The 12,037-nt window shown below is 36.5% G+C and overlaps 1 protein-coding gene across 2 annotated transcripts in view; it reads right to left on the reverse strand.

Moving 5' to 3' along the window:
- Positions 1-2,005: 2,005 nt before the first annotated feature.
- Positions 2,006-12,037, reverse strand: part of NRIP1 (nuclear receptor interacting protein 1) — a 43,586-nt gene continuing 33,554 nt past the window's right edge. Inside the window, exon 2 of one of the 2 annotated variants that reach the window (XM_014736275.3) lies at positions 2,006-6,990. In XM_014736275.3, the coding sequence (XP_014591761.1) occupies positions 3,178-6,645 (3,468 nt within the window). In that variant the 5' untranslated portion in view covers positions 6,646-6,990 and the 3' untranslated portion in view covers positions 2,006-3,177. Of the gene's footprint in view, positions 6,991-12,037 lie in introns of those variants that run through there. The other variant, NM_001256955.1, reaches the window with a different exon arrangement.

A 12,037-nucleotide genomic window follows, 5' to 3' on the forward strand; every position in this document is an offset into this window, starting at 1 on the left:
TCATGAAAGTAGTTGTGTGAACTCTATATGCTGAAGAGAGGTTGACTTGATTTTAAAAAGTTTTAAGACCCTTGGATTCAAAGCACATTCTTTCACAAAGCTTAAACCACAGGTCATGTCCAGAAATGGAATACTGCCATGTTGGGATGCACATCGGATCTGACTTGTTAAGACATTTTGCCAAATGCACAGATGCACAGGGTCCCCCATGCACTTTTCATGCAGCAGGTAATCACAACTTAAATAAAAGGTTTATTCTATACATTTGTCCAGACTTGCAACTGTATACATACATGCACAATTTTTTAAACCTGTCTGATTATATTTACACTTATACATGGAATATACAGAAACCAAAGAGATTAAAAGGCTTTTCTGTTGCATTAGAACAATACAAAATATGTAATTTTCATTAAGGAAATCACTATTTACATCACCTTTAAAAACTGATTTTAACATCTTCATGTAACAAGTCCATATATATATATATACATATTATATATATATATATAAAATATATACTCTCACCAGTTTACTCTTCTGTAAGATGCAGCAGAGAATAAACAGGTAATGCTACCTTACCGATGTCAATGAGAGCTGTAGTACCCTTTCACAAATGACTTCATTAGGAAGAAATTGTCTAGATATCTAAAATAGTCCTTGAAAATGTGTGTATGTGTGTCCTTGTATCTACATATGCATAAACAAAGTGAATTTATGGATGGATGCCCTTTCTCACTGCTCTTCTTTCAAATCATACTAAACTCAAATTGGGGACATTCTCTAGTTAATCAGAACAGCATTCTTTGTGGTCATGTTTATTTATGCACTACATATCCTTATTCCTTTAACTGCTAACAACAACAAAAACAACCAACCAAGCAAAGAATCAAAGAAAAAAACAGCAACACTGGCCTTTGATATTCTTTTCCCTGACCTAAATTTCCCTTCCTTGTCAAGCCTGTTTTCCCCTAATCAAAGGGGAACATCAACATTTTTTCTAGCATACCTCTAAGTCTCCAGACTTTTCACAATGGCAGGAAAAAAATGACTTATTTCAAAGCTTATTTGTATTGTGTAGACAATAAGATTGTCACTGAGTAAAGACGGGATGGAGAAGAATATATCCGCCGGCCAGTGGAATTTTCATCTCAGAATAAGCATATGCCTTCATCTCTCCATGATGTAGCGTAATGTTCACTCCTGACTGTTATTTTATAATATATCCAGTAACTATTTACAAATCATTTTGAGAAAAAAATAATCATTTAGGGTTTCAGATCATATTAGGAAATAACACTCATTTTTAATATAAAAATCTTAGAAATAACTTCAAGTAGAACTTCAAATAGATTTCCTTCTAATTAACAGTTGATTACATAACAATTTTTTGACAGGTCAGTTGCTAACCTGGTTCGCAATTAAAAACAAAAATATTATCTGGTGAATGAATTGTGGATTATAAAAACTGAACTTAAAAACATGGACTTCTTTCAAGACTGAAACCCCACGTGACTCAATAGTACATTAAGTTCTTCCAAGACCATATCAGTGTTTACTTTTAACCACTCTTTTAAAATAATAGATCCGATGGAGTGACTGTGTACAACTCTGTCATGCATATGTGCCCTTTGTACTTTCCTCTTTAGTCAATCTGAGTTTAGTGACTTTCTTGGGTTTGAAAGAAAGGTTTTCATCATTGTCAGCACTGTTCTTAGGGCAATGATTTTAATAGAAGGTGAGGACATATTCAAGAGGAGTTTCCAAACCATCCCGGAATCACCTGAGTTTGGTAAGTGGCCCTGTTATTCCATCCCTAAGGCTAATTAAGGAGATGTTACTCATTAGAACACATAAATAATCACAGATTTTCCTGAGATGTTGAGCCAGATATGAAAGTTGTCCCCTCCACCCAATTTTTTTGTCATAAAAAGTATTCTGAACCCGATTTCCAAAGACATAACGGTAATATATGAACTACAATACTGCAAATTTTGAGTTGATGTCTGACTGGATTGGGGAAAATAAAGCATCAAATAGTTTTTTTTATAGTCCTGCGTTCTGAGAAAAGTCAAAAGCAATGGTTCTCAAACTTCAGTGTGCAGAAGAAACACCTAGGGAGTGTTAAGATGCAGATGAAAGATTCCCAGGTCCACTTAGCAGAGATTCTTGTTCTGTAGATCTGAGATGCTGCCTAGGAATCTGCATTCTAAAACAAGTGCTCCAGATGGTTCTAATGCAGGTGGTCTGAGTCCAGCTTTAAGAAACCCTGGTCATAAGACTCACAGGTACCACAGAAATGGTGAGAAGTAACTTTTACAAGAGATGGTGAAAATTGTCCAAAGAAAAGCCATTTTGCTTTTGTTAAAAACAACTTCTTAAATATTCAACTATTCAGGAAACCACCTGAAGATAAATGTTAACTTTCCTAATTCTGTAAAAGGAGGAATATTGATTTAGTAAAGTAGTTAAAATACAAAAATGGAAATCTGCCTTTTTTTAAGGCTCTATCAAACTTCCATCAATTGTAAGCAATTTTTACTAAGTAGTACAAGGTTTAAAGAAATAGATATTGAAAAGGACTTGGGTGGGGCAGACACATTGGGAACCACAAAACCCCTTCCAAGAGTTAAAAATAAATATGTGTTTTAGCAAAAGTGAAAAATGTAAGCAGAATTTTTCTAATTTATTTTTGAATTCGATAATGAGAAGTGCATCAACGCTAGGGTTTTTATTCAGTAATTATCCTTTAAAGAGTTATTTAACAATTTGGACTTTTAAAAAAATGTGTTACGTAGGCTGACTTCTGAAAAGCAAAATAAAGTACCCTAATAAAGGCAGCAAAATGCATTAATCCACCGTGGATGGAGGTTTACCTTTTAATTGATGCCTATTATTTGCGATTATAAAAGAATTTCATTCGGAGGTTGCTCACAGTTGTCTGGTGCATACAGAAGTGTTAAACCACCAATTGCTAGTTCAGTAGTTTCCTCATGACATCTAACGCAAAGCAAAAAGTAGTATGCATATTTAAACGTCACCAGTAACCAATACTTTGCAAAATGAAAAAAGTTTCAATTATACCATGCTTTTCTCAAATCATGCTCTTATTTATACAGATCTCAAGTTCATACTAATTAGTTTTAAAAAGATCCAAAGCTGGATAGCAGGTACGTTTTATTCTGATTCTTTTTTTATTGTTAGCACGCTTCCCAGGAGTCCATAACCTTCTCCATTGGCGCTGTGTGGGCGAGAGGCATTATTCCCCATATGGCTATTATACGGGCTCCTTAAATTAAAGAAAGAAGCTTTAGTTTCTGCAGCAGGAAGTAACTCTTCCTTGATTGTAACCTGTGAGACACTGTCAGCAGACGAAGGCTCCCTCCACATGTCCTTGCTCTGTGTTTCTCGACTGGTAACAGAATTGCCTCCTTTCTGGAGCATGTAATACAGTATTGGGTTCGTTTTGGTCAGTCTTGGAGAGTCTTTTTCATACTCATTCTTATCCCCATCTGTGATAACCCACTTAATGGGTCCCTTCTCACTGGGCATGGAACACCCATTCAAGAGCCCAGATTCTGGTCTAGACCCCGCACAGCCCAAGTACTCAGGGAAAGGAGGACTCAGGGCAGTTTTCACTACTCCAGGGTATGGAAATGTCCTGTTATCCACGCAAGCGTTGGGCTGAGTGGAACCGTACATGAGTCCGTTTAAAGAAGAAATGCTGAATTCAGGTTTGCTACTGGGCACGTTATTTTTGTGTCCTTTCTTTTTACTGTCGACGACAGAGTTACTTCCATGCTGGGACAAATCTCTCACACAGTTTTCTGAGAGAAGTAGTTGTTTCAGAACATTGAAGCTTTTGCTCTCTCTGGCCCAACTCCTGTGTTCACTTTCGCTGGCTGAACCATGACTGGCAGGATATTTAAATTCAAGATCATTTCTGCTAAATTTCAGCTCCTGCTGGTTAAGCAAGGACCCATACAGTACATCCGGAGCACTGTGACTGTTTGTGGCATCGACTAGGTTATTTTTCATCTTTTTAAATGGATTTTCTAACGGCTCAGTATAAAGCTTCCTTTTCTTAGGGACCATGCAAAGATTCTTTGATTCTACAAGTGTCAGCTGACTATTTCTGGGACTGTTGTCCAGATCGTCCGCCAGGTAACTCTCTTGATTTTGTCTCAGCAATCGACTTAGCAGACCATTCTTCGAGAAAGAAAAATCCTGAGGTGAAATGGGCTCCGATTTAAAGTCCTCAGACGCTGGTAAGGCAGCCGCGCTTCTCTGCACGGGAGGAGCCATCCCTAAGAACGGGGCACCCTTAGCATCGTGGCTCAAGTGCACATTTGTATTATGTATATGTAAGTCATCGCAAGGCTCAGATTTTATTTTTACCATCAGTATTTGTTCATTTAAAGCTCTATCTGTATGTTCCTGAGTACTTTCATCTCTTAAAAGGTTTTTCTCTTTCTTTTCACTCTTCCCTTTGTTGGGGTTTCCCAGGAGCAACTGGAGGACAGTGCGCCTTTCAAGCAGATTTTCTATTTCAGAACCGGAAAGTCCTGGTTCGGGGCACGTTGCTTGACTACTGAATGCTTTATTTTCTTCAACTGCATTTGTTTTATTGGAGAGCAGGGGGCTATTTAACCTATCAATCATACCTACAGGTTTATCTGTGTTCACACCGAGCAGCTGTTTACTGGGTCTCTGCTCTTCCCCTGACGCGGAAGACTGCATTCCACATTGTGCTAAATTTTGTAACAGTTTACTGGCACTGAAAGTTGCAGGGTTTTGGGCACCTTCATTCTGGGCTGGTTTCTCTCCTTGCGACTCTTTGCTTTTTGTAAGGTCCATCAAGTGGTTGGAGGCGGTATTCGCTGGCTTTTCAGGCTGAGAGCTGCAGGCATATGGCGGGGAATTCCATTTGATGACCAGAGAGTGTTGGGAAAGATTGATGGGCGACTCTGCTTTGGTGGATGCCAGTAACGGCGGAGTGCTGACTGGAGTAGTCCTATTTGTACTGGGGCTCTCTATCACAGAAGTCCTTGTGTAATTCTGCGTACTGAACTTTGTCACATCACTGTGCACTTCCTGAGGGCTGTTGTTTCTCTCTGTATTTTCTTCATTCTTATGGCCGAGGAGCAACTGAAGAAGTGTTACCTTCTGGTGTGAGTTTAGCTTAGAATTCTTTGAGGTATCTGGATCTTCTTTGCTATCTACATCGCGGGCTTTTGGATCCCAAGTGTTCAGCAAGGACTGAGTTAAGTTATCCAGAGAAACAGGCTGGTCGGGTTCTGGTTTTTCGGTGCGGTGTTTGCAAGACAAGTCTATGGGAACACAGTTGGAATAAGAGCTTTCATCCCCACTGCTATCATCTGTAAAACTAGGATTGTTATCTGAGTATTCATCGACAGTTGTCGGTGTACTACTATCCTCAAAAATGCTTCCTCTCTCACTATGATTGTGTCCGTTCATGGGCTTAGGTATGGTCTGGCTTTTAAGAAGATGTAAGAGCAAACTATTATTAGCAACTTGTTTTATATTGTTTCTTTCCAGTGAGTTCTTACAGCCTGCATTTTTGGGGGAAGAAGGAACGATACCCATTGCATTTTGAAATGTACTTCGGCTAGCCATTAGTTTGCTTGAGGATGTTCTTGCCTGACCATTAAGATGGCTTGACATTCCTTTTGAGAGCTGGAAACTCCCAACATCCTTCTGGCCATTTTCTTGTAATCTGGCCATAGCAGCAAGTCTTTCACTCGCCGCTTGATTCGCATTTTGTGTTTTTAAAGCATGTTCCCGTGAATACTGCTGTAAATGGGCTTCACTTGAAAGGAGCAATGCTAATTGGCTACAAGCAACACTAGGTTTGGGTGAAGTGGCAGGACTAGCCCTTTTTTCCACCATGCTTGCAACAGCCTGTAATCTTGCGGCACACGACAAGGGTTCACTCATGACCTTTGTTCCGCTTTGTCCAACATGATGCGGTGACTCTACAAACCTCTCTCTGATGAGGTTTTTGGTGACGTCAGGAAGATCGGTATCAGGCTTTTGATCTTTAGCTTTACTTTTCTTCAACAAAGTTTTTAAGTGACTCGATGCAACACCATAGCACCTTAAATCTTTCTCCACTTTTAAAGAATCATGACTGAGGGCATATCCTTGCTCCTTGAGGCTCTGCCTAATTTGTTGTGACAGAGCCACAGTCTGCAGCCTAGAGCTGAATGACTGAAGCAAAGAGGCCAGTAATGTGCTATCCTGTTTGCCTTTAGGCACATTGTCAACCATGCCTGCTAGCAAAGCTTCCTTCTTCACATTTATATTTACGATGGGATCAGACAGCCTCTTCCGCTTCGCCGCATTCCAGTCCTCGGAAGACTGCAATAGTCTGGCCTTTTTGAGATGCAGCATGCCAGATCCCTGATACGTCTGTGTATTGAGAACTGGCCCATTACTTTGACAGGTGGGAAATGCCTTACTAGAAACGTTAAAGTTCTGATCTTCCTCATTACGCCCAGCAGACTTTTTGTCGACGGCAGTACCTGATCCCTCTGCTGCCTGATGCATTAGTAATCCTTCTAGGTAAGTTAAAACAACAGAATCCTGGTGCACATCAGAGCCAAGCTCTTCTCCATGAGTCATGTTCAATAGAAGTGTTCACAAGGGCTTGGTTTCTAGTCACTTTAAAGAATGGTTTTCTGTGGGTGATGGAGACGTAACTTTAACAAGCGAGCGGCAGTTTATCATCTTCCATAGTAATTAGAGATGGACTGTCACATTCTGTCCAGGAATTCTGCTGGCAATGACAAGAAAAAGGCAGGCAAACTCTAGAGCAGTCTGACCACAGAGCTGACCAACTCCTAAGCGAGAAGCAGCAGCAGAATTCTGTAACACAGAGCTCTGCAGCAGCAAGCAGACGGAATCCTTAGTGAATATACCGCTTCTCCTTCTTCATCTTTTGCTGCCCATTAAATGCAAACATCGGTTCTAAAAAAAAAATAAAAATAAAACATAGTTAATGAGATGCAGAACTAGGATTATGCTATGACACCCATAAGCAAAAGAATATAATACTTGTTAGTTTTTAGGTGTATATACACATATATACGCATTATAGTCACTTCTTTAGTAATTTATTCTATTGCCATCCCTACTAAACGAGAAATCTCTACTGGAAATACTATGGATTAATCTATATTCTTAAAATGACCAAATCAATTAGAGAAAACAGTTTAATGTTATATAACTATCTTGCAAAGCTCACTAAGGTTTCGAATTTTCATAAGCACTTTTCTGCAACGTAATGTGAATGCTAACTCTCCTATCTGGCACTCGAGCTCTATATGGGAGCTAGAACGAGCTTCCTTACATTACTGGGAGCTTAGGAAGGAACAAAAGCAGAAGTTGAGAAAGAGGAAAAGAGATGCACATGACATGGACTCATCTGATGAGTCTGATGTGGGGTTGGGGCCCACAGAACAGATTCACTTTGGACATCCGCCTCCAAACATCAGACGTTACGTAAGTAATTGGTAGAATTTCTGTTTTCAAAGAAATGGAAGCACTTAAAAAACATAACATGATTTTGTAGGCCCGTGCAAAGTGTGACAGTCTTAGTTATGTTCATACACATTTAAATATGATCACAAGCTTATTCACCCATAACTTTTACCACGACAGTAAAAAACAGAAGAGAGTGATGCTTTAGATGCTCACTCAGGTCCATCAAAGATTTAATGCATCTGTTTTTAAAGTAAGGCTTTAAAACATACATAGCTTTGTGCTCTATGTAGACATTTTAATGTGAGGACCACTCCTAGCAGATGCAGAAGACAGGTTACAGGTGAACCTGTAACCCTAAGTTTCTAGGGTGTTCCTAATATAAAATGTTCTTCTCCCTACCCATGCTATTTCTTTTTGTGTGACTTTGTTATAAGTATAAATTAAGACCCTATATGTGATTTGAAAAAATTTTTCAAAAGATTTTAAAATGAAAATAATTTACAAAAATGTGTTCAGGCCCTTGTACCAATTTTTAGTTTAGAAAACGTGGTTACTATAATACATATAAACATAACTATGTGTATACACTAAACCATCACATCATCCTGTAGAAGAGGGGCAAGAGACAAATTTAGAATAGATTCGAAGGGAAGATGAATAACTGTTTCCAGAAAATTCTAAGTCAAGGTGGTTACTTTTCATTAATTTCTTTGCAAAGAAATTCTATAAACAGCACCAATTACATGAAGCAATGAGAGGAAAAAGAGCTCCTCATAGAAACCTGTTTCTTAATAAGATGAGTCTGTAATTTGAAGGATTGTGGATATGAGATGCTGCTTCCTGTGGCACTACCACCATTCTAGCAGAAAATGAAATGCCTAAGAAAGTCGGAGTTCTGAGACTCCTGAAGGCCTGAGTTCACTCAGACCCTACTTTTAACAACTCTTCAGGGAACTGAGTGGGCCAAATTTCTTCAGATCACTTCCTTTTCTATCCCTTAAACATCTAAAGTGGTAGAAATAATTAACGATTCTTCCTGCCTTTCCCAAGTCTCGCTTCTTCATTTCTATACTACAGAATTTAATTGAGAAATTTAGAAAAAAAAGAAAAGGAGCCATGATACTTCGATGCAGATCAGCTCCTTGGGCCCTACAGATATTAGAGTGTAATGTAAAATATTACCACCATACATAGCACTTAAGTGTTACCAGGTGTTTAACACTACTTAAGTACATTCAGTTAAAAATATCTAAATGTGTGAGGCTTCTTTAGAGATTTGTAAGCAATGTATTTTAAAACTGGAGTATTTCATAAAATAGTGTGATTCACTGGCTTGTCAGTGGATCCACTGGTTTATGACTGATTTCAATAACGATCTTATTAGAGCTTGCAGACATGGCTCTTTAATGGTTCTCAACATTCTCTCCATAAATACAAGGAAGAGATGCTATTTGTATGGTGCACACTTGTTAAACGATTTCTGTGTAAAGGAAACAGAATTACTCAAAACATATGGTTTATGGAGGTTAAGTGGGATCAAAGAGAGTAAAACTACTGAGGGGACAGAAAAAAAAAGGAAAAACAGGAAAAAAATACAAATGAACAAACAATGGCCTCACAAATTTTGTAAATCTCATGAGGCTTTAGAAGGAAAACTTTAGTTTAGGAACTAAAATAGATTGTATTAATATCCTGTCTTTAAACATTAGGTTGATAGATACGACAGGTAAAGTAAAGCAAAATTTCTTTAATGAACACCCAAAACACATATATGAAGGGAAAAAACTAAAACTTACCCAGTGATAAAATAAAAGCTGATGGAGCAGTTTTGTTTCAACTTAGTTGTTATTTTTATAGGGTGGTTCCATAAAGTATTTAGAAAAACCGATTTTAAGAAAAACTTAGTGTAACATTTAGTATACTAAACAGTGACTTAATTTTGATTTTAGAATTATCATCCTAAATCAAAATCAGCTCTTTATAATTTTAATGAGTTCATTTAACCCTCAGTATACCAAGAAAAATTTACCACCTGGGTCTAATGAAGACTTTATTAATATTTAAATCAACTTATCAATAATTTACAGAGGAAGAATAAAGGGATAATGTAAAACAACTTCATCAGAATTTTTAATAAGGACTTACAAGTAGCAAATCCAATTCTTAATTCCATATTTTCCAGGTTTTAAAGGACAACATACACAAAATGGGCAAGGCATTTTGAAACGGACAGCTCATTAAGTGTCACACATGAACCTGGAAATACCTTGCTGATTCCAGGTTTCAAATATATGTCTAAGATGTTCTAGCTTAATCATCACTTATGGGTCTTCTTTTGGTACCTGTATAATTCAAAACATCTTACTCTGGACAACTTTAACAGCTGATAATTATGTTGAAGGAAGGACAGAAATCTTCCTTGTTCCATAACTGCAAAATGTTTTTTACTTTTAGATTTACTAACAATGATCAAGCCAATGAATTATTTCATTTCTATGTCATCTATTTTCTCCCAATCTCTTACTACACACCAGCCTTCAGTATTTGTCCACTTACGAACTATTTCAAATAAATTTGGGTGTGCCAACATCATAAAAGAAGAAAGAATACTGCTTTGCAGCTTTTAAGCAAAACAGAGCATAGAGGTTCTTGTCACAAAATACTGAGTGATGACGTCCTTCCTATTAAGCAACTAACTGGATGAACATACTATATTTCCCTTTTGTCTTTAGAACTACATTATTATAGTAACTATGTGAGGTGATGGATTGTTAACCAACTTTACTATGCAATCATTCTGCAATATATATGCACATCAAATCATCATATTGTATACCTTAAACTTATACGATGTTGTATATGTCAATTATATCTCAATAAAGCTGGAGAAAAAAAGAACTATATTGTTCACTCATTGATTCTTGAGTTGGAGAAAATTCATCTGGGATACTGTCATCTGAAAACAATAGTCAGAGGTGTTGCTTATACAATCAACGTCACCATCTTCAATCATGTCTAGAGTGCTAGTACCATTCATCCTCTGATTCATCTAACTGGAGCATCTCCCTAAGCCAACTTTCTTCTCTTTGACATTATCGATGGGAAATGAAAAATAGTGAATTCTCTACTGTATTTACTAAAAGTTAAGACAAAATAGAAAGACTACAAAGATAGCGTCTCCAGACTTTTTTTTACATGCTTGAAAGATAATACAATATTAATGAGCTATGCAATAAGAAAACTGAAGATGATGTAATAATGACAACACTTCATTACTGCATCATCATTCTAGGCACTTCCATTATTTTCCTTTTGGCTTAGTAGTTTAGTCTTTATTTGGCACAGTTGGGAATAAATGATAAATTAATTCTCAAGATGATAAAATGGTTAAAGATACAGGAAAAATAAGATCACTAAGATTCCATAATGTATCTTTGATTTATATAAAAGGTTCCAATGGACATATACTGTAATAACAAGATACAATGTTTTTTTCTATTAAAAACACATTCATTAAAACTTTAAAAAAAAAAAAGTCATGTAATATAATCCTTCCTACTAGTTAGAAACATGAAAAAAAAAACCCCACAAAAAACAGACCTCAAAAATTAAAACTGGGTCCAAAGAACCCTGATAGTACACCAAAGGTTAATGCATTTCAAGACAATTTAATAAAATTCATGTACAACTACTTTACAGTGTTAAAATTATAAAACCGAATCTTCCTTTTAATTGAAAATTGTTTATAAGCATAAAAGTATCTTTTAAATTTCATAAAATTGAGATTTTACTGGTCCACTAGCAAGCAGTGAAAAAAATTATTGTTATGGCACGGGAGAAATATTAAACAAAATAATAGAATAAAACTAAACCATGAAAAAATTCCACAGAATCTTGACCATATGCATAGATAGATTTTGGGAAAGATCTAAGTTTCAACACATAGACTAGTTTAATGAAATATCTAGTAAAACGCTTGAATTCGGGGTATATTTCTTGAAAAGATACATTTTCTTTTTTTTAAAGTACCTAAAAACCATGAAATTATGCTGCAGTGTAACTTTTTTTTAAAAGAGCTTTAATCAATAAAAGACAGTTGTAAATAATTCACATATTAACAGTTCCTAAGTAGGTCTTACATTGATTCTCTGAAGTAAACTATTTCCATTGCAATATGTTTTTCACTTTCTATTTGGAAATGGTTTATTAAGCAAAGGCAAAGTCTGCTGAATATTTAAACATTTTTGAAATGGTAAAGTCCAAGTAATAAGATTTTACTTAGATAAACAAAGGATGCATCTAACAGGATTCTTATACGTGGGAGTACTTTTGGTTGAGAATAGATAATGAGAAAGGTCTTTTTCCAGTTGTTTATAAGGAGAAGATTCAGTATCTTACTTGCAATCAAATTCTCCATTAAAAACAGACTTTAATGATTAAACATCTAGGAAGCCACTTTGTATGCTATTTAAATAACGTCTAATGAATACCTCATGAGTTCCATTTGTTTCAATGAAATCTACTCCAATTT

This window comes from Equus caballus, chromosome 26 (assembly GCF_041296265.1).
Source record: "Equus caballus isolate H_3958 breed thoroughbred chromosome 26, TB-T2T, whole genome shotgun sequence".
NCBI classification, from domain to species: domain Eukaryota; kingdom Metazoa; phylum Chordata; class Mammalia; order Perissodactyla; family Equidae; genus Equus; species Equus caballus.